The sequence below is a fragment of the Homarus americanus genome, unplaced genomic scaffold (assembly GCF_018991925.1).
Source record: "Homarus americanus isolate GMGI-L3 unplaced genomic scaffold, GMGI_Hamer_2.0 scaffold11022, whole genome shotgun sequence".
In the NCBI taxonomy this organism is placed as follows: domain Eukaryota; kingdom Metazoa; phylum Arthropoda; class Malacostraca; order Decapoda; family Nephropidae; genus Homarus; species Homarus americanus.
In genome coordinates this window covers 1,170,801-1,195,633 of record NW_024737068.1, presented here as the reverse complement: position 1 = coordinate 1,195,633, position 24,833 = coordinate 1,170,801, and the positions used below count along the sequence as shown (strand labels likewise).

Sequence of the window (24,833 nt, the reverse complement as noted above, 5' to 3'; positions counted from 1 at the left end):
TTACGAGTTTTCGTTACACTTCGTCTCACGTTTCTTTCACGTATTTAGACACGATATCAGATATTTACTGTTGTTAGTATGGCCAAGAAAGGGATGGGGTAGTATTGTGTTGAGAGCAGTACCTGGTGTGGTGACGGAGGGGTCTGACGTCGCTGTGAGCTGTGCTTGCCTCGCTCGCTGCTATATTGTCACCTCTCTCCTTCAAATGCCCTTCGTCCCCTCAGCAGCAACACTGCGCACGCGCTCAATACACCCCGCGCTGCTCAAACCTTAATCATAAATTACGCCTCAAAATAACGGGTACGTACTATCGTGAATGTATTATGTAATTTGTGATTTAATCTCACCTTAAAGGAATATCAAATAAATACCTCATTGAATGACATGATATGTACAATACAAACTCATGCAGAAACTCCTCGAAATGACCTTGTCCTTGCCTGAGGGCGCCTCGCCTCCCAGTATTGATCACACCTCCCCCCTTGCCTCGCCTTTTATCTACAATCCTGCTTGTACATATTTTTATATTGAACTTTTTTATTCGTAAAAAAAATAACAACCACGTTGTATATTATAGTTACTCTACGATGTTAGTATAAAATGTTATGACGCGAAGGTCAGGTAATGCTACAAGCCGCAGGGAACGTTTGTCAGGTATTGATGATAGTACGAGGGCGGGTGCCACGGCATCCCCGGCGACAGTCTGGGTCATGCCGCCCTTCACTTGCTCTAGGTCACAAGGTTAGCGCCAGCCATCTGCCTTGCCTGCAGTAGACAGGCAGGCTTCTTCCTCACACGTTCTTTATGTAACATGGTTGCACTGGTCAGGACTCACAATATGGTTACGTCATTCCCTGAATGTTTGCAAGAACTTGAAATCTTTGTTCCTGGTTCCTAAAATAGTATACATGAGTCTAAGTACTAGAATGAGGAAAGGGCATAATTTTATTTGATTTAATGAATGGACAAGAAGCAAATGTTACAGCAAAATATACGCCAGCTTATAATATGAACGTAAACTTATTCAAAATATAATACTTATACTAGACATGGCGCCGTTAAGGTTAGGAAGTATAAGAGAATTTTCATTACTGTAGAAAATACAGTACAGTATTGAGAATTCTCGTGACTGATGTTTACGAGTAAGTCTGCACGTGACCATCAGTTGGCTCTCAACTGAATCAGTCATTTGGCCAAAATACTCTAAAAGACTAGCTATAAGGATTGTTTTATTTTGTTTTTGGTGCTTTACTGTTCATATTATCTAGAGTAAAGCATTAGCTGTATCTTTCCGCCGCTAAATGGTATTTACTGTACCAGTAATGTGTTCCTAAGGCTGCACATGTCATATTTATAATTAAAAAAAATTATATAACCATTTTATGAAAGATTTCAGTATATCATTGGAAGAAGGTTTCCGTTAAGTCGCATTAATACTTATATAGTTATATATATATATATATATATATATATATATATATATATATATATATATATATATATATATATATATATATATATATATATATATATATCATTAATGCAGCAGTTTAGTTTCTTATGTAGCTCGCAGATTAAATTCGTATTCATTTTGAAATAAATCCATTTGGTTTGGAGTATAAAAAAGACGAGTTAATAATGTGACGTAATTATTAAAGAAGTACCATCCGAATGTAAATATTCAACTACGTTACGATGACACTTTATTAACTGATAATTATAAGATGCAAGAAAGATCTGGGTGTACATTTATTATAACATATTAAAGTTCTCGGATCATTGTGAGAAGTTGAATATTGATAATAATTTGTGATTTATACAAAGATCTTACAAATACTTAGATATCCCGTCTCTCATAAAGCCTTTCAAACGTAGTGCTCCCTTACTTGAAGTATTATAATTCTGTTCGATGTGAGATACACCAAAGGCTACCAATTGATCGAGATCACCCCAAGGAGGACCACCACACTGGCGCCGGTACTGACACCTCGCTTACCGGAGATCTGCAAGCCTTTGGTTACCTATAATACTGAGGGGTAAGGACCGATTTGATATAAGTTTATAAGTACTTCATTAGGCCGCCCCACAAAAGGTCGCAGTCTCTAGTAATAGAACTTGTTAGTACAGAAAAATGTCTGAGTTAATTTCTTTGAAGTAAGTGTTGTGTAATCTCGGAATATCCTGCTAGATAATGTTGTGACAGCATCAAGTATGAACTCTTTTAAAACCTGACTTGATATTCACGAGCCTGTACAAGCCCAGAGAACTAACCGATCCCCAACCGGCTAGTGGGCTGACCAAGGGCAAAGAGGCTAAGCAAGTTCATGTGATGTTCGTAGAATGATCATTCACACAGAGCAGGATATTATTTCTATACGTCACCCACTGATATCACAAGGTCTAATGTCATCCGCCAATCAGGAGACAAAACCCATCGTTTATATGTTTCTGTGACAATAGATATATCAGTGTAGCTCTTTGCTATTGTTAACAGGTAAAACATCATCAATAGAGCTATCGTCTCCAGTTTCATTTATAAAAAAAATAATAGTAACAGCAACTGAAATAACTTTATAAATAATAATAATAATAATAATAATAATAATAATAATAATAATAATAATAATAAAAATAATACCATACTTGGCGGAGGTTAAAGTATTGAAAACACAGTATTTTTTATCAAAATTTATGAGATACATTAATTTGTATTCTGTGTTGTATTCACCTTACTACCTGGTGGCAATCAAAATGGCACTAACAATTTCGTTACTTTTTTCTGATAATCTAAAATTCTAATGTACTGTACTTACAAAGTATATTTTTTTTAACGCTGTAAGAGGATCAGCTTTTATTTGTGTCTATTGGGTGGCAGGCGTCTTCTGCTGTATATCAATCAAAGAAAAATGTGACCATACGTTCTGATATTTGGCAAGTTTGTAACAGAGCTAGCCGACCGGTCGATAACCTAACACGCGGTGAAAAGAATAATCAAATTGATTTTATATACTTTTTCTTAAAATCTGTGAATTTAAAAAAAAGTAATAAGAAGTCTAGAAATATCTACAAGTCAAAATTCTACCAACTTGCACATTGCACATACTCCACGGACGTACAGCCAAACAAAAAACCATCTACGTATACAGAATTGTGTTGGAAATATAATGACAACGTAGGAAGAATTTTGGCAACTCTACCGAGACAACAGGAGTCGCAGTGTTCATTAATAATTTCATCGATCCCCCCAAACAGATAGTTTTTAAGTGACTACAAAGCCTTACTTTGAATTTTCTCCCTTAAGATCACCAAAGGAGAAATGAATACCCTTTAAAACAGGATATTTGATACAGGTTCATATAACAGTGACAGCTAATGACGTACATTATGTCAATAATTACAAAGATACGAGATGAGAATCACGAACAGCGTAAATATAATATTTTAAATACTAAAGGCATTGCAACCAACCTCCCCACCCCATGACATCACAACTGCTACTACCTGACAACAATGGGTTCAAACTGGTCACATGAAAGACCTTGGAGGTGGTGTGTGAAGGTGGCCAGAACACTAGGAAGAAACAATAAAGGAAATTTATATCTACAAATTGGTATAATAAGGTTTCGAAATCATCATTTTATCAATTTTGTTCAGTTAATTCCGCGTTTCAATATTTGTAGTAACTATGGGGCATCAGCAGTGGTTGTATTGTGGGAGTCCAGCCCCATGGCCAGTGTAGTGAAATTTTATTCTCTCTCCAGATAAACACGCCTTATTGATACTGTCTCTCCTAGGCCTGAGGTTTAGAAATATAAAACAAGAGAAATGTGAGCTGAAGGGTGGTTTCCAGGGGGTACGGCTTGGCATTCAAAATTATATATACAGTATTTCCCATCTCAAATCATGCTGCCGCCATATAAATATACAGTACTATGATAAATTACTGTATGCAGACACCGGCGGCAACAGTTACCGCTCTAATGACGTGTCCCCAGTGCGCAGCATGAGGAAACACGACAGGATCATCAACTCAAGTTTTCTCACATGTATATTTCACTTAATACTTGTAAGTCTTAGCCATGGCGAGAGCACACTATGAAAATACGTCATATTTATTTAATTGGACGAAATTTACTCTAAGTCGTTATGAGTTTACTTATGTGAGAGGATTTCAAGAAGCTTGTGACAATCGTGGCAACTGCGTGAAAATTTAAAATTCTCAAGTTGGGAAGAATCTGCAGGGTGTGTGTGTGTGACCTTGTGTGTGATAATTTAAGGCAGCTGTGGTAACATTGACGAGATCATTTCAGATTTGTCAGGTTTGGGGAACTTTTCAAGACATAGGTAGTTGTGGCAGTTCCTAGAGTTTGACCTTGGGAGGAGGAGGTAATGAGGTGTGTGTGAGGGCCGAGGGCGTAGAGGTCGCTGCTCCTACACCAGAGTTATTCCTGGCTCCTCTAAGTTGGCACCCGCCCACCCTGGGAACAGACAACAGCACCAACACACACCACCACCATATACCTTGTTGCCTCCCTCATCACAAACACCTATTCTACCCGACGGTCTTTCTCCAGAGGATATGTGGATTAAGGCAAATTCTGATTGGTCACTTGAAACACTACAATTTGGGGTGTAATAATCATGCAATAATCATGCAATAATCGAGCTATTTGGTGGTTGGTCTGTTCTTTGTTATGAACTTTACTGCTCAGTTTTAATACAGAACTAAACCAGAATACTTGGAGGAAATAAACCTGTCGTCTTCGGTAGAGTCACACTGGATAACGCCCTTCAACTTCAGGATTCAACCCCAGGACACCAAAGGGATGCACACGTTACTGTTGTACACCCACTAAAAAATTATTCGGCACCCTTACGGCGTGATACAATATGACACGGGTGCCGAATAATTTTTTACGGGTGTACCTCCAACAATATATAATAGATATTTTAGATGTGAACATTAAACAGTTAAGGTCATAGGTTCAATTACGTTTGGTTAGATTAGGTTAGGTTGGATTAGGGTTGGTTAGAGGAATTTCGAGACCGTCCAAAATGTTGGGAAAACCCCACAATACAAATTTTACTTTCTGGTTAGTTGGAAAACGTCCACAACACATATTTTTATTTTTATTATTTAGCTCACCCATAGCTCCAAAATGAAAGCAATTAGAGTTCTGAAACTTTACATGCACACAATACATGGGTGGCAAAGTTGAGCACCTTGGTATTGTGGGGTTATGGGATGTTTGGTTCATACTCAGGATGGGATGGAGAAAGGAACTCACAATGTGCTCTCTGTATACATGTTGTATTGGATGTACAATGCAGCTTGGTGCTGGGAAGTGGCAGCGTGGTTACAAGCGTGATGTAGAGAGAGCTGGTTGGTGAGTTTCCTTTCTCCATCCCATCCTGAGTATGAACCAAACATCCCATAACCCCACAAATGGTGACCCCTGGAGATTCGCACTCACACAGGATGGAGGAGAAACAGATCAAGCTCCCAGTCTTCAAGCAACATGGAAGACTGGCTTATCCACCCAGAGGCAGCTTTCATCGCCTCTACAGCTACTGTCTCTACACCGCAGGTTAGACACCCTAGAGCAGCACTGCTTCTCTAAGCAGACACCAGCCTCTTCCTGCCCCAAGCACCACGTCCTACCGACCCCAGCACACCCGCCCTGTCTCAGACGCCGCCCCCGGCCCAGCAGTACTCCCTGCTACTGTCCTGCACCCTACTGCTGTCGTGGACCCAGCTGTCACGAGCCCTCATCCGCTTCTGCTGACGCAGCCCCTGCTCCCGACGCGCCCCATGCGCCTGGTGCGGACCCACACACCCTCTTTTCTCCCTCAGGTACCCCCTGCTACTGTCCTGTACCCTGCTGCTGTTGTGGACCCAGCTGCTGTCACGAGCCCTTATCCGCTTCTGCTGACGCAGCCCCTGCTCCTGACCCAGGCCCACACCCCAGCAGGCGCATCTGACGACTCTACATGTCGCGAGTGAAGCACAATATTCATCGCCTCCACAACCCTCTTTCTCCTCTTCTCCACAGATCTTGTGTGTCTAGACAGTTGCCTCCACTAGTGGCCGGCTCATCCACGCCATCGCCGTTATGTTTCGCATAGGCATGCACCGCCCGTTCTGCCTCACATGTGCCATGCAACCCTGCAGACAACAAGTCTCCTACACCACCTGGAGGGAAGGAGGAGTATTGTAGTGGATTTCTCCCCTACAAACGCTGTTTGTCGCTGAGTAGCCGACCCCGCTAATTCCACAGTGTGTGCCTCGTGGTCTAGGTCAACCAGCGCGCCTTACATGACGGAGGTCAACTACTAGGCCACATCTACCTCCGCTATTTAGACCTGACCTCGTGGTGACCACCCTCTTTCTACCTACACCAACCAGCAAGCCACCCCTCCCTCCTCTCGCATGGCGACCAGTGTCCCTCTCTCCCACCAACTTCTTCGCCCCGCAACACCACCTCCTCCGCCGCTGCCTGGCGGTCCTCGCTCCTGCCGGCGAGCTGGCGACCAGCTGTCCTCTGCCCTCACCAACCAGCTCTCTACAGTACATCACGCTTGTAACCACGCTGCCACTTCCCAGCACCAAGCTGCATTGTACATCAAATACAACATGTATACAGAAGCACATTGTGATTCCTTTTCTCCATTCCATCCTGAGTGTGAACCCAAATACCACGTACCCCACGGTATTACTGACAGACAAAGGAAATACGGGTGTGTCGAGAACGACCTAGTATACTGAGATTTCCTGTATATATTTGTTTTCAGCATGCAGATTAAGGATCTGTGGTCCAAAATTTGAAATTCGAATTATTAGGTATCCTCATATCATTTATAAATAATTATCAAAACTTCACAATCTAGGTCAGCCATGGGCGGCCCGGAACGAAGTGTTTGTGCGGCCTGTGGTGTGATTGGGAAATTCTATTTAATGTGGCCCACGGTTCAGGTAGATGCAGCCAGTTGATGGTGAGTAAACCAATATTTATTAAAAATAAATAAAAATCTTCACACACAATTCATTACCGTTTCATCACCTACGAGTAAGTAACTCCAAAAACGTAACAGTGAAATAAGTATATACAGTACTGTCTATAGTCAACAATAGTCAAGTGGATCACTTGAGAATAAACTAAGGTTGTATAAGTCCAGGTGGGGTCACGGGCGGTGGTCACACAGGGTTTAACTAATTAAGTACTTCCAGAATAAAAAACAAAACAATATTGCACCTGGGAAACCCATAGTTGCCGAACAATTAGCATTGAAATACTGTAATGTAATTAAAATATTCCAAGCATCATACAAAATAATTACCCGCCAATCGAATCGTGGACCATAGATTTGGAATCAGCTTGCTCAGGAGTACTTACAGTATATTGTACTGAGATTTTCAAAGAAATCTAATGTTTGGCAGAAACCGCCAATATAAATATAAATAAATAAATATATATATATATATATATATATATATATATATATATATATATATATATATATATATATATATATATATATATATATATATATATATATATATATATATATATATATATATATACATACATACATACATACATACATACATACATACATATATATATATATAGTCTCGTTTTACGCGTATAACCCTTTTTCCGACAATACGTACGTTGTAGTAAAAATAACATCTTAATTTTATGATGGTATGCACACACAATTAATGTTTAAGAAATATCAATAATATTGGGTTTTTATCACTTACGTTAGTAGAAGAGATGGCTGGGCACACGGGGATGGGGGTTGGTTCCGAGGCAGAGGGCAGATTATTGGCCCTCACCTGTATCACTTGTATCACCTGAATCACTATCCACCAGAGAGGCTAGCAGGGCCTCCTTGTCAAACCCCTCAAAGTCCATATCCTCACTATCACTGACTTGGGCTGGCTGTGGTGGGTGGCGGGTGAAGAACTCGGTAATGTTTTGTTAACTGGGCAAGCAAGGTTAAATAGACCAACCACAGCTCGCGGCGGAGGGGATGCGTGACCCAATCACAGTTCGAAACGTCATCTGACATCAGCAGTGACGTAAGAGCAACCAAGCGCGCAGCTTCCCGCATAAATTTCGGAATGTACCGCGTAACTAATAATTGGCGCGTCTGGATAAAGGTGCCGCGTAAATGACCAACCGGATATAAAAACCCGCGTAAACCGAGACTATACTGTATATATATATAATATATATACTGTATACATATTAAAAAATAGATATGCAAAATATCCATATACTGTACATAATTGAGTATTAAGAGTATTACAGTATTATCAATAAAGCCTGAAAGAGAATGAAGATGTAATGTTAGGTATGCAAGTGGTGGTGGAGAACATTATTCACTACAGTACTGTACAATAAAAAGTGGTCACAGCAGTGCTGGGATTTTATAAGAATCATAAAATAAACCTTTACCACTGAGAATAACATACAGTTACAAGAAGACCTCAGTGCCACCCAATAAATTAATTGAATATAAACCAATTTTTGTCTAAGAAAAAGAAAAAAAAGGAGAAAAATAGAAACAAACACTGCAGAGTGGGAAACCATGTTGTGTAAGAATGTGTCATACTATTAGAGTTACATAAACAACTTGGGTATTCCAGAGCCTCCTCCAGCACTAGATGACTTCTGCTGTTGGTTAGCATTGCCTAGATGTGTCACGTATTGATCGTACTTGTTACACTGAATATAATAATAGAATTCCCATCATTCGGTTTGATGTTTAAATTAATACAGTACAGTATATGTTTATTTATAGTTTCCACATAACTGACTAAGCTACAAATTAAAAGGCTGTTATCTAACTGAAATTTAACCCTATCATGACTGTTTACTTGTGTACTGAGATGCTTAACCCCATGGACACAGAGGTTATGGTTAGTCAAGGTTAGGTTGGGCTAACCTTAGCAGTTAGGTTGCCTTACATTTGGCTAGGTTTGGCTGTTTGGTATGGTTTGGCTATATGTATATGATTAAGTTAGAATAATGTTCTTAAAAGTTTGGCTAGATTTGGTTAAGCTATACTGTACCTGCCTATGTTAGAATTTGGTTAGCTTGGTTTGCTTAGGTTAGGCTGTTTGGTTAGGTTAGGTAAACTTGGTTGGTTAGGTTACACTAGATTTACTAGGTTGGTTGGTTAGTAATACTAAAACTGCTTGGTAAGGTTAGGACTGATTAGGGTAAAAAAAGTCTTGCTTAAGTTTGGTGGACAACTGTAGTCATCACTTCCATCTACTTTCTCGCCTAAAATGATTCTACTCTGGAATCCTTAGCCTAAAATGCCATGGCCCTACTGTTTCTTAGCATACTGTACTACCACTATGTAAGATTTATGAATGAATAGGCATTGATGGAAGCATGGCACGTCGCCAACTGTTAGGATACGCCCTAGCAAAGAATTTTTCCGTACTGTTTTATACATATATTTCCACTCCTGACCCTAAATTTTGGATTAATTTGGGATCACATGTTCAGCGGTTATAGCAGGACAGGACAGGAGGATGTATGCAAGAACCAGAAACCAAGCAAAGGTAGAGTGTAGAAGGGCTGAAAAGGAGTTCCAGAGGCTGGTTGAAGGTGAGGTCAAGTCAAACCCAAAGGCGTTTTACCACTATGCAGTCGAAATTGAAAATGTGAGTAGGAGTTTCAGACCTGAGGCTTAAAGATGGTAGTTACGCAGATTCTGACCAGGATAAAGCTGAGGCATTGAACAGCTTCTTTGCCTCTGTGTTCACAAAAGAGGATGCGATTAACCTTCCTGCGTTTGAGGGCAGATGGTTCTACACAGCACTAACCCAAATTGTGTTCACAGAAGAGGGTATTAGAAATAAACTGTCAACGCTAAAGGTCCATAAGAGTCCTGGCCCTGACATGATGCATCCCAGAGTGCTAAGAGAGTTGTGCAACGAGCATACCGAGCCCCTGAAGATCCCGTTTTGTAAATGCCTGGAATAAACAAAAGGTCCCCAGTGATTGGAAAGTGGCATGTGAGTCCTATCTTCAGAAGGGCGATCATCACTCCACGAACAACTATAGACCAATGAGCCTGACCAGCATAATATGTAAAGTACTTGAGAGTATTGTCAGAGATGCCGCGATGGAACATCTACTACGAAACAACCTTGTAAAGGATTGCCAACACAGTTTTATGCCGGGGCGCTTCCTTCAATTGCTCAAGGTATTGGATATTTGGACCCCATATTCTGGAACGGGGTGGTAATATCGACTATATTGTACCTAGATTTTGCCAAGGCTTTCGACAATCAAACAACTTGGATGGGAAACTCTGTGTCTTACAAGTATAATTCAAGATACATTAGCATAGACAAACTCTTCTATAAAAAATAGTTAGGAAACAAGCAATAGTCACAGCACAAATTCCACAAGTAATATACAGTACAAGTGAGTTGCTAATTTGTTATTGTTATTATTAATTTCTCACATGATGTCCGGTATGAAGAAAACTGCCCCCAATACAACTGCTCCCCCTATTGCCAGTGAATTTTATGTAAAGCTGAACATACTAACCTTCTACAAATGAACTTGCTGAACTATCAGTTTGGGTGTTAGGATGAACTGAGCTGTCAACCTGAAGTGTCTTGATCATAAGCTGATGTCCCATAAGTGACAAACCCATCAACCTGACTTTTGATCTAATACTGTCAGAGTTATCTACCAGTAACAATCACATATTAACCAATCTGACTTCAGTGATTGAAGAACTGCTTACAGTGCATCTGTAACTCTCAAGGTGTATAATTTTGTGCCCAAAGACACTCTCTCCCATACCTCTTGAAAATGGTTGAAATAACCCATATCAGGTCATAAAAAAATTAGATAAAGTCTAACTTTGTAGATAAAGTTTGTTGACTGATAAAGTGACAATGTAATGATGAACCCACTCTCTGTCTGGCTTCACTATCTTATCTTACTTGGTAACAAAAAAAGTGTGTCAATGAACCTCATTACTCATCAGGTCACTAAATGTCATATCAGTTGGTGTCGGGCTTGTATATTTCTGATGTCCTTACCATCCTTTGTTGACTATGATACACTGTACCTCTTACTGCTGTATACAGAACAGTACAAACAGTTAATACTTATTATATTTTCAGGTAATAAAATTATCCTTATGTCTGAGAGTTGGTAACCATGTTTCACCACTCCAAGTGATTTCAGGCATAGCATGGTTAGTATCCACATGATGCAGTGGCACAGGGGCCCAGAAGACACATCTGGACCCCAACACATAGCAGGTGCTGGAGGACAGACCAGTGAACAACATCAACCATCTGATTGGAGCTATGACCTAGGAGCCCCTGTGGTGCAGAGTACTGTACTGTACAGTTGACCCAAAGGAAATTGATTTTCACTAGGTGGAAGTGATGCCTCACCAACTTTGGTCTCCACCCACACATGCTGAAGGACTTTACCAGTTAGTGACCCCAGCTGGCCATGGAGGGGCCCACACTAACACCACCATGTGCAGCCAAGGATCACAACATCTCCTCGCACCCACCAGACCTACAATCCAAGTTTCAACAATAATTTAATAAATCAATAAATCAATTTACATCAGTGAAAATAAACACTTGTAGCCAAAAAGACCCAACAGAGTTACAGTACACAAATTATTACCAAGCCAATTACTAATACATGTATAAAGGTTTAATACTGATTACTGTACAGTATTTGGTATTTCTTACAATTTGACTGCTGTATATATTGGAAGGTGATGGATGACCTAAGATTCACCACCTAGCTTATTGCATTTTACGATTAACCACCGCAACACTACCTGTACCTGTGGGGTTCGGTTAGGTTAGTGGTGAAGGATTACTCTAATACACAGTCAATAACAAAACACTCCATACTCCAAGGGATGGTAAAACGTGTCCTAAAGCTAATTTTCTTCACCAAGTCTCCCTTACTCTCTACCTCAACACATCACTGCCACCACCAGCAACACCTCCTCCTCCGTGCCAGCCTGGCGGCTCCCGCTCCCGCCAGCGACACTTGGTGTCCGTCAAGCTGCGTGCCATCCTCTGGGCACCCTCACCAACCAGTTCTACTCAACGCTTGTAACCCTGCTGCCTACCCAGCACCATGCTGCATTGTACATCCAATACAAAATGTATACAGTGAGCACATTGTGAGTTTCCTTTCTCCATCCCATCCTGAGTGTGAACCAATATCTCATAACCCCACAAATGGTGACCCCGGAGATTCGCACTCACACCAATCACTCTCCCAGTCTTCAAGCAACATGGAAGACTGGCTTACCCACAGAGGCAGCTCTCATCGGCTCTACAACTACTGTCTCTACACCGCAGGTTAGACACCCTAAGCAGCTCTGCTACTCTAAGCAGACAACCGCTTCTCTTCCTGCCCCAAGCACCACGTCCTACCGACCCCAACACACCCATCCTGCCTCAGACGCCGCCCCCGGCCCAGCAGTACCCCCTGCCGCTCCTCCTGACGCGGCCCCTGCTCCTGAAGCGGACCCACACACCACTCTTTTCTCCCTCAGGTGCCCCCTGCTACTGTCCTGCACCCTGCTACTGTCCTGCACCCTGCTGCTGTCATAGACACTCTTCCTAACGCAGCCCCTGCTCCTGACCCAGAGCTACATACCCCGGCAGGCGCATCTGAGAACTCTGTACCTGCCGCGAGGGAAGCACAACATTCATCGCCTCCACAACCTCCTTCTCCCCTCTCTCCTCCCACAGATCTCGTGTATCTAGACAGAGCTGTCCCCCCTAGCAGCCGGCTCATCCACGCCCGCGCCGCTGTGACCAGCCTCTTTCTACTCACTGCCACCAGCAAGCAACACCTCCTCCTCCTCGCCAGCCTGGCGGCTCGCTCCGCCGGCGACCTCGGTGTCCCTCAAGCCGCGTGCCCTCCTCTGGGCACCCTCACCAACCAGCTCTCTCTACTCAATGCTTGTAACCTTGCTGCCTACCCAGCACCAAGCTGCATTGTACATCCAATACAATATGTATACAGTGAGCACATAGTGAGTTTCCTTTCTCCATCCCATCCTGAGTGTGAACCAATATCTCATAACCCCACAACAGCTCCCATATTTCAAAATTCCTTTGCCATAAGAGAGTAATTTATTGCAGCAATAGTTATGCATTATTTATGTAATATTGTACAAAATACAGTAGACAGTATGTTTAATTCATTATATACAGGTAATTAATCACTGCATACATTTTATTTATCTATAATTTTGTCACATGTATTACATACAAAACAATACTGTATTGTTCAATGAAATCCTACCAAAGGAAAATTAGGTAGTGATCCAAATTCTCTGGTATTCAGTGAGTGCTGAACACCTGGCCAAATTTTTCAACGTAATGTATAAAGCAACCCAGAAACAGAGATAATTATCTTATGGTTGAGAACTTTTGGGATATATACAATATATAGTATATCCTGTATGTGTGTGTATATATATATATATATATATATATATATATATATATATATATATATATATATATATATATATATATATATATATATATATATATATATGTATATATATATATATATATATATATATATATATATATATATATATATATATATATATATATATATATATATATATATATATATATATATATATATATATATATATATATATATATATATATATATATATTATTTACATGTTAAATCAATGCGAACTCGTACTATTTTAATAATAAATACTGATATATCTATCTAAGATAATATCAAGAGATTGAGAAAGAATGGGATGCAGGAATATAATGCGGGTAGCGGTGGGCAGCGCCACACACAAGGGCGGTCACGCCACAGTCACATGATATATACCACCATAGTACTCTGCTTCCTCTTTGATCACTAACCCCGTTTAACCTTACCTACGAATCTTCTGGGACACTTCTAAACGTTTTAGGGTTGCAGACCTGGCAGCACAAACACTAGCTCTGGCAAACACCACTCTTAAGTTCACTTCTTGTTCACAATGACAGATGTGTACAGTCTGACGAAAGTAATTTAGTTTGTTCTTCCCTACTGGCAACTGCGTACTGATTGTTTGTTTGTATTATTCGATATATGTTACATTTTTGTACTTCATGCCCATTTACTTTCACGAAAAATATCACGGGGTTCTGCTTTGTGTGTTGGGTTTTTCTTCTTAAAAATATTTATAAATATGCAAAAGTCAAATCAGAAAAATAGCCGTTGGAAACCTTTACCTGATTGTATTCGCCACACCGGGTGTTGCGTCATTGAGCTCCCCCTATTATTTACTATTTGATTTCATCTCGACTGCTGACACGTATACAGAATGATAAGATTGTAAATACTTGTGTGAGGAAACGTTTAAACCGCGGCTCAGTATAAAATACTGAAGTGTATTTACAATAAAATTTAAAAAGCAGTAGAATCATATCTGGCGAAGAGGATGAAACAAAGCATAACAATATTCAGAGCCATAAAGGCATGAAGAAATTTGTGTGTTAAGTGAAGGAAGGGGGATTTTCCTGTGATGATAACCGTGACACAATAACAGATAGAATTGCATCTAAATAAAACTTAAATTGTCAATGTGGGTTAGGGATAGAGTATCAGTATTCTAGCCATGTTTCCTCCCTCTGCTGGCTTACCACAAGGGGGCAACTCTTAATGTACACCAACTCGTGCGTAAACTCACGTAAGCAGACACAATGCCACATAATGGTTCCTCGTGTAACGAGGATGGTCAACCAAAGGGTCACCTAGGCGTGAATTTGTTTAAGATGAAGAAGCTGTTGCCAACACAGCAACCACACCCTGAGTTAACGAGCTGCATGACCCAGTGTCAAGGAATAGTCCTAGAAGATCGGATAACTCACCAACTGCACTATTTAACCATTACCCTGGAACACGATCCGCAAATCGATTAATATCCAGCTTGCTGAGTAGACAGGCAAATGGCGTAAAGAAACTCTCACGGCGCACATACTGTACACCACATTTTTCTCTTTGTTTTAGCGGGCAACATAATTTTAATTTAGAGTTAGAACACGTATAAATTACTAATATGTGATGTATAGTCACTGAGAATAGATATTTACACGAAAAGTGCAGAAGTAATGTCGACAAGTCAAACAAAATGGCAGTATCTCACTACCTTCACACACAATACACTTATTCTGAAACGCCCTCTTTTTTTTTTATCAACCATTTCCACTTTTTACCAACAAAGTCGGCCCGGACATGCCTTTTATCCGCGACACCACCAAACATCGCAGGTAATTTCAGTGAGCCAATTCATATTCAAATTTTGCCGCGAAACTAATGGGCGCTTCTACCTGTGACCTTTATAAATATGACACTCATTCTTTTAATACTATTATTGTTTTACTTATAATTTATTCATTTGATCACGTCTCTGATTACTACAACATTATCGGTCCTGTCGATATAGTACAACCAAATGAACCCAATGAAAAGTAGCGATGAAATTAAAGCATCATATTCCTGTCACTACACGTAATAAGGTGACGATACTCTTTAAATAAATCTGTAGGTACTTATATTTTTATTGGTGAATGATAAGATATCTGATTACTCTAATGTTCGTTTAATACATTGATCGAGGGGAATCAGACACAGTGTTGACAGTCATCAGCTGATCAAACAGGAAGACGCTACGAGAAAACCGTAATATCCCATTCATTCATTCACACATGCTCGTTGAATCTAAATTTTCTTGTCTTTGTCTTAGAAGAGGAAAAGTAAAGCCTATTTAACAGTTTTAGAGAGATGTAATTGTGATATGTTGCTGTAGTTTTTAGCTACGGTTGTTGTACTGGTGGTGCTTATCAGTGTGTGGCATATCATATCCCACTTGGACGATCGTCAGTTTTATGAGATGTAACCTAACCTAACCAAATCTAACCTGATCATTTAACAAGGATGGTAAAAATAGCATAAAAAAGACTGTTATTAACGAGCCGATCAGTGGCGAAGAGAATAAAAGTAAAATAAAAAAAAGCCTGACACCGTGATTAAGTCTAATGTGTCATTGTTAATGAATACAATATCCTGAACTGGGACAAACCTCAAAATTAGTTAATTTCTAATATAATTTGGTTGATATAAATCATTAAATTACCGAGTATTATTTGTGAATTATATAATTTAAGCCTGCCTTGTCTTCCATAATTAATATTGTTTTTAAAATTATTTTATTGAAAACTAACCTAACCTTAAATATCCTAACTTATGTTAAATTAAATGGTTATTTCTGATTACAGCTCTACCACCAGGAGTTATTCAATTTCGTTAATTTGACCTCATGTTTTTATCATTATGGTAAGTAGGGTATTTTAAAAGATGCAACAACCTATTATTTTAATTACAGTATTACAGTACTATTTTATTTAAATCTTTAGTTTTGCTCTATCTGTGATCATAAATCACCTGTAGTGGGATGGGTATGAAGGATGAGGGCAACTGTGGGGTAAAACACACTGAAACCATGATCATATGACACTAAAATTATGTCTATATGTGCTTTGTATGTGGAGAAATTAATTATTTACCGTAAATATATCACCAAAAATTCTGCTGAGTCACCACGTGTCGTGTTTGTTTACAATGACCTGGTCAGTCTGAGCAGACTCTCACATCCACTAAAAATGTAAAATTACACCATGATGCTTCAGCAAAGTTGCTTTCATTGGTACCATATATTAAAATAAGTCCTTTCTGTTTGATATGGCTGGGGTACACGAGGCGTAGCCCCCGACTGGAAAGTTAGGTAACGTTAGTCCATTCCCTAACTGTTATAATTTCTGGATGCAGCCCAATATTTTTTTTTTTTTTACATTTTACCCCCAAAGTTACATTAATGTACAAAATGGAGTAAATAATAGAGTAATAATCTTCCCATCACAAAGGCCCACAAGTGAGTTGCCACGTGGCTGCTGCTTTCAATTTGGCGCACACAAAGACCCACAGGTAGTAATAACTTGGCTAAATATTCTATAGATTTATACTTAGATAGCTTAATACTGCATCTGGAGGGACTGTTAATGTATATACCAGTGGTTCTCAACCTTGTTTGCCCCATGCACCCCTTTCACCATATGTCAGAATGTCATTCCCCCCTCATTTCCAAGATTGTCTGCCTCAAAAAGTGCATTCCAAATAATATGCATATAATACTGAAAATCCTTTATTTTTTCCATATTAGTACATATACATTTACAATTTTACATGGATTATTTTTATAGTGGAGTTTTACAAATTAAATGCCAATTGAAAATGTTGATGGATTTATAAAACTTGAATAAAAGTAAAATAGTTTATTTTATATTTATAATGAATTACTTAACAGACTAAACTGAAGCATAATGCAATAAACAAAAAGTTCAATAGAATACCAGGATATTGTAAATTTGTAATTAATTTTATTCGGATGAAGATTACAGTCAATGAGAAACCTGTGATTGTTTTTTCTTCGCCAATTCTGGGATACGCGGAGGAGTGCTTGAAAGGGCACAACGCAGGTCATTTTCTACCTCTAATCTACTACGTTGCTTCGTTTTAATTTGCAACAGAGTTGAAAAGCCTGACTCACAAAGATATGTCGACACAAACGGAAGCAATGCACGGATAGCTCTTTCTGCCACTTTTGGGTAGGAATCGCACATCAAGGCCAAAATTCTGTGATTGATTTCCCATCGAACATATCTCTTGCTCCCAAATCAGTTTCCCCTCCCCCTGAAAACCTGAATTCCCCCCTGGTTGAGAACCCCTGGTATATACCATACCTTATGTAACACTGGTGTGGTTTATATATCATTACCATCACTTCCACCATTTGCTGATTTCTCCCTGAAGCTGTAAAGGGTAAATTAGAGCTAAATAAATAAAAAATAAAAAGCTCTGAGAACCCAGACTACAGTATGTAAACAAACTTTGTAACAGTGTAGGGAACAGGGATATTACCCTCACCAAGTGGTTTTGTGAAGTGATGCCAAGACAGCTAATCACATATCATGCCAGACCACAGAGTACTATAGTGATGTATCTACAAATCCTATAGATCATGAGATGTTATGTAGTATTTGTTTCATGTTTTGTGCATTTTCCCCCTGAAGAATTTCATATTGTGTATTTTGACTTTCAGGTGTGCAGATTCTGGAAATATAACACAGTACTACCATGGCCAGTCGGGGGGCGAGTGAAACACAAAAATTACGACAGCAAATGGAAGATCAGTTGGACAGATTAGTGGCACAGTTATCTGATCTTGAAGAATGCAAGTAAGAAATACGCAACTTTGGTATTGATAACTAGTCAAGCCCTGGATGTTAAAACTAAAACCCTTGTTGCCCCTTCACCTCACTTCATGGACCTGGTGGCAACCCCATGCAAGAGAAATTTCTGTAAATCTCAATATCACAGACTGACTGATATCTCCCCAACACTGTCCAATCAGTGGGTTGAAACCATTGTCATATAGATTAGGAGAGATTAGTTGACAGCAATACAGGAAGCATTCTAGTAGCCTTTGCACTGTCCTTTGACTATATTACAGTATGTATGTTTATTTACAGAGCAGACTTAGACGAAGAGGAATATGAAGAGGTTCGAAAAGACACCATTGAACAGCTGAATGAATTTCAGTCATCACTTTCACGGATGACCAGCGGTGATATGACATTAGTTGATTCCTTTAATGCAATGCAGTTGGTAAGACCCCCATGGTGTGTTGATTAATATGATGTGAGCTGCAATGCATGAATTATTTTCTGAATACTAAATTAGACCTTATACAGTACTGTATATCACTTAGAAATGCCATTGAGCCTCACACTTTATTTAGGCCAAATAAGGCAATATTGTACAGTACGGTAGTTTATATTAATTCAAAAAACTTCTGTTTAAAAACTTAATTTTTTGGGCAATCTCCCTCAAGCCAGGCAACTTTTGTAATGTAGGGTAACTAACTATGTGGCCCTTATATCTGTAGACCAGGCCTTCAGTATCAGTCAGGCTTAATCTCTCATACTTTTGGATAAACGAATCATCCCTCTTCCCTATCACACCAACTTCAAATGAGACAGACATGGTGGAACCCATAGACAGTGGCTCAGAAAACCTTCCTCCTTGGCTTCATGACTAGTCAGCTGGAACTGATATAGAAAATGACAGATTGGCCAGAAATCAAAGATGGTGGGCAGTAACTTCAGCAAGGTAAGTACAAATTGGGTAGTCACTGCTCTTTAAGACCTCCAGCCAATTTGTACAACTGTTGCACCATGTCCCCTTCCATTGACATTGATCAGTATAGCTGGGTTGATGTTCAGGGCACTGTTTAAGGGCACAAGGACACCTTAGTAAGTTGGTCTATATTACAAGAGCAGCCTGGCTATGGGCTCAACCAGAGATAGGTAGTTCAGGATCCTTCTCCTTTTCTCTTTAGTCTCATAATATAGATGAATCAGCATCACTATTTAGTCATCTCAAGCATTTTTTTTTTTTTAAGATTGGATAATGTATAAACCTCAGTTCAAATATCCCACAATGTTGAGAATGAGTATAGTACAGTACTGTACAAAAATATTACATAGCACTTTGTACGCCTGCATGAATATAATACCAAGTTTGATCCTTTAGGCCATCCAAGCAGCAATATCTCAAGCTTTTAAGACACCAGAAGTCATCCAGATGTTTGCAAAGAAACAACCAGATCAGCTGAGAGAGAAACTATCCCAGATTGAAAGAGACCAGAAGATAGGCAAGCTTCCTGTTGAACCTTACACACAGCAAAAGGTAACATTATTGCTGCAGAATATCAGGAAGATTTTGATTACCAGTATTAATGGCTTCTTGATGGGTGTAGTTCCATGTACCTGATGTTATGACAGTTATTCAGATATGTTGGAAGGTATGAGTTGGGTATCTGTACCTGTATTGTTTATTGTTAGGTAGACAGCTATGCAAGAATAAATAGAGGACTTGAGTTAGTACAGTACAGTACTGTACTGTATAGATTTTGCAGTAAGTTAAGGGCTACATATTAACTCAACAAAGACAAGTATGGATGTACAGTATTTTATCACAATGTTTCTTTAGTGTTTTCTTTATTAGTGCAATGTAAGAATTATTGTATCATTCAAGTGTAGAAGAATCAACAGGAAGGACTGAAGGAACCAAGATTAGTATGTATTACTTTATGTATGCAGCCAAAAGAATGTCCGTGAGAGTCATTTGTATTGTACCAGGTTCAATTTGTGTGATTTGTAGTGTCTATATTCACTAAAGGCCAGATTCAGTAATCCATAAGCCTTATCAGGTTAAATCACAACTGAGAATCCCTTGTTAATGTACCTTAAAGCAGACTGTACATAGTTGATGAATCCTCTTAGAGCATCAAATTTTCCTACCATTTAATTCACTAATTCTTGGTTAACTTATAATAAATGTCCTATATTAAATCAAGGTTTCTTTTATTTTATGTATAATAATTATTTCTGGGTTCAGGTAGAGTCAGGATTTACTGAAGGGTTGTGTTTCTGAAATATAAAAAATGGTGTATTGAGGTACAGTACAGTATAGCTTCCCACTGACTTTCAATTCATAGTAGAAGATAATCCTATGAAAAACAAAACCTTGCAAAAAAAAAAAGGTACTATAGGCCTGCATTAGATTTTTTTAATGGAAAAAAATTAAATTAAATCATTGAAACACGTCAAAATTTGGTTGATAAAGTTATTAGTTTACGAGCCTTTTTCAGTTTCACTTTTACATCGCCATCGCGTGTACCTCTTTTTCCCTGTCATTTTGAAATTGAGATCAGAATTTAGCAGAGCATTATTTAGTCTTGTTCAAACCAACACGTAAGGAGGCAAAGCTTGTAAACAAACCTGAATCACACCAGTGAATTTTACTGAAATATTAGACATTGCTCCGTGACCGACCATCGCGCTTGGAAGAGGGGGGGGGGAGGCAAGGTGGGGTACTTTGATTGACAGATAGTGTCGTGAAGAATATTTTTTTTTTTATGAACTGAAGATATTTGTTTTAGCATATAAAATTCATACAAATTACCCGGCCAGAATATAATTTACATTGCTGGAATTCTTACAATTTGATGATCATTTTGAATATAAACATCATAGATTTTGCATTAGACATACAAATTTTAGATATAATATTTACTCTGAGTAAATATGTTATCTTTTGTGCAAAATATATGATTTATATTCAAAATATTCCTGGTCTTACAAGGAATCCAGCAATGTCAATTATATTATCCTAACTTTAGTTTGAGGTATTATTTATTAAATCTAGTGGTTTTACCCCCAAAATTTCTCAGAGAGGGAAGAGCCAGCAGTGTAGTGTGAGAAGAGGGGGAGGGAGTTGAGTCCATTATTTGAATGGACATTAACTTGGCGACTGTATTTCTCTATTTCTCTTAAATATTAATTGTGTGCATGTACCATCATAAAATTAAGATGTTATTTTTACTAGAACATAGGTATTGTGTCGGAAAAAGTAGCGTTTGGAGGTCGGGCCAGTCTCTATTGGAATTAATCCCATATGTTCTGTTGTTCACTTAACGCGGTACCCTGTGGGTTCAATTGACCACGTAAAGCGGGGTACTACTGTATATATATATATATACATATATATATATATATATATATATATATATATATATATATATATATATATATATATATATATATATATATATATATATATATATATATATATATATATATATATATATATATATATATATATATAGTTCTCATGAAAAATTAAATATATATATATATATATATATATATATATATATATATATATATATATATATATATATATATATATATATATATATATATATATATATATATATATATATATATATATATATATATATATATATATATATATATATACACACACACACACACACACACACACACACACACAGTTGTACCCCACTTAACGCGGTCAATAAAACCTAGAGGGTACCGTGTTAAGTGAACAACAGAACATATGGGATTAATTCCAATAGAAACTGGCCCGACCCCCAAACTCCACTTTTTGACGACACATAACTATGTTGTAGTAAAAATTTTATCTTAAATTTATGATATGATAAAATGAGTAATATAGAAGAGGTTAGGTTAGGAAAAATAAAGGTTAACATAGGAAAAATAAAGGTTTGATAACGCAACAAAGACACACACTGAGCAACCTTACCGCGCGGCTTGCCCAAGCGGAGGGAGGAGGAGGGAGAGGCGAGCACAGGCAGGCAAGCGGGCGGGTGGCGCGTGGGGCAAATCTAAAAATAGCGTCTCGAGCCGGACACTCACCGGGTATACGTGGAAAAAATCCGTGTTAAGTGAAAGTTCAGCTCTGGCGAGGCACCGCGTATACGGGAAAACGCGCTAAGTGAAACCGCGTTAGGCGGGGTAATACTGTGGGCTTTTGTGTGTATGTGCGCATGCGTGAGCGCCACAGCTGCACAGCGACAACAAGCGACCACGTGGTCTCCACTTTAAAACGAGCAATCAAACTGTGACAACATACCGTATATACTCATCTATAAACCCCCTCTCGTTTATCTGTCGACCCTGATTTTTTGACCAAGAAATCGTTAATTTATGATATTCCTCGTTTATAGTTCGACCCACGTTTTTGAGGGTAAGCGAACAACAAAACCTTCAGTAAAAACGCTCTACGTCCTATAAACTGAAACACGAGTGCCGAAGGCAAATTGTTTACCATTTATTATTACAACACTTTACACTGAAACGCGGGTAGTTTCAACAAAAATATTGTATATTTCCATTCAAGTATTTATTCAAGTCAATTAGGAGGGAATATTATTGTAATACAACAGTTTTTTAACTAAACCATTCGAAAAGTGATTACGGTAACATCTTTTGAACGAAAGAAAGCGAAAGTCATTGTTTTCGTCACGATTTGATCCCACTTTCCACTGTAATACGTACGTCATTTTAGCAAAAATATTACATTTCCGTGAATGCATTATTTCAAGCACAGTATGAATAGAACAATATTTTGAGTCTTACTCTTTCCATTTACAGATTACTGTACAAGCCCATAATAATGGCTCCTAAAGTAGATAAACTTCGTTGTGTGAAGAGAAAGAAGAACACGTTGAAATTGAGTGACAAACTTGAAATAATTAAGAAACTAGTACGTGGTGTGAGCAATACTGTTCTAATGGAAAATACAACATTGGAAAGTCTACAATTTATGATATCAAAAAGGCAAAGAATAAAATTCTAGAATTCACAGCTTTTTCATTAAAACTGCTCGTTTTGATAAATGAAGCATGCTATATTTGCTAATGAATAAACTGTTTTAATGCCACCTTGTGCTGTAGTATTTGTAATGTAGCACCAAGCAGTAACTTAAGAGCTGCTTAATTTTTTCCCTTCTGGTAATGTTGATTTTTGAAGGATTGCAAAATATTTTAGCTGTCTAGGTCATTCCGCTTGCTTATCTTGATGTCATTACTACAATAGTCTTCTCTGTTTACAGTTACAGTATCTTGTTCTCAAGTATTCCTTCTGATTGATATACTGTACTTACAGGTTGAGATCTTAAGTGCTCTGCAGAAATTGGGGGTGTCCTTGACAGCTGCTGAGCAAAGTTTCCTAGATTCTCATGGTTCTTCCCTCATGAAGAACTTTGACCAGGTCACTGATGAGACAGGTAAACATATTAATGGCTTTTCAGATAAGTGATCTTTTTCATTCATTTCACTCCACTTTACATTTGTAGACTCAGAGAACGCACTTGACAGAGTACCACGTGAAGTACCCGAGTACCTCCATGAGAGTAAATGTTGAAGGCAGTGAGAAATTTAAGATGAAAGTAGGGGTCCACCAAGGGTCTGTCTTAAGTACACTTATGTTTATCATGGGGTTAGAGGCACTATCATAAGATACTTGGATTGGTTTGCCTTGGGAGTTGTTGTATGCTGACAACTTAGTGCTGATAACAGTTAATACTGAAGAGATATTGGAGGAATTGTAAGAAATAGAAGGAGGGAATGGAGTCAAAGGATATTAAAGAGTGAACTTAGCAAGCATATTGTACAGTACAGGTATACTGCCAGACTGGGGTCACTAATTCTAAGGGGAAATACTTAACTCTAATCTTAATTTCTAAGGGTCGCTGCCACCAGACCCCCTCTGGACAGTATGTAGCTCGTTAGGTAGAGTGGACTAGGCATTAGGTCAGGTTTTTCATTGACCAGATCGATAAGGGGGAAAGAAGGGTGAAACCACAACATGTCTTAGTTCTTTCTACTTACTTCAGTTCATTTTTGGTACTACCTAACCTCAGTTCTTTTTGGTAGCATGTCGATGGTCTAGGCACATGGGTAGTGTAATTCTGATATCAGGGTCACTTGGACGGAAATAAAGGTAACTACTGTGGGAGAAATGAATACTCCTAAAATACTCAAAGAACAAGTTCATTAATATAAAATGAAAGGGGAAAAGAGATATTATTAACATATAACTACCAGGTTCAACTCCTGGGCCTATTGCAGACTCCGTATTTCTTATTTACTTATTTTCCTTATTTACTCAACAACAAGTACTCGGATATTACACTCTTACCGTTGCACAATCTTACTGGTGTCACATTACATTACATAGCAGGACCAGTTCCTTGTCCCTACTCACAATACACAGTTACAGTAGGCTCTCACCAATAACGTTTAATAGGTGCCTGAAAAACACCGTT

At 38.7% G+C, this 24,833-nt stretch overlaps 1 protein-coding gene across 1 annotated transcript; it reads left to right on the top strand.

Moving 5' to 3' along the window:
- The first annotated feature begins 15,644 nt into the window (after positions 1-15,644).
- Positions 15,645-23,839, top strand: LOC121872888 (protein LZIC-like). Its single transcript, XM_042375977.1, has 5 exons — positions 15,645-15,740; positions 18,217-18,352; positions 18,647-18,782; positions 19,710-19,865; positions 23,672-23,839. Exons 2-5 carry the CDS (start codon positions 18,252-18,254, stop codon positions 23,822-23,824), a joined length of 546 nt encoding a protein of 181 aa, XP_042231911.1. The 5' UTR covers positions 15,645-15,740; positions 18,217-18,251; the 3' UTR covers positions 23,825-23,839.
- The last annotated feature ends 994 nt before the right edge of the window (positions 23,840-24,833 follow it).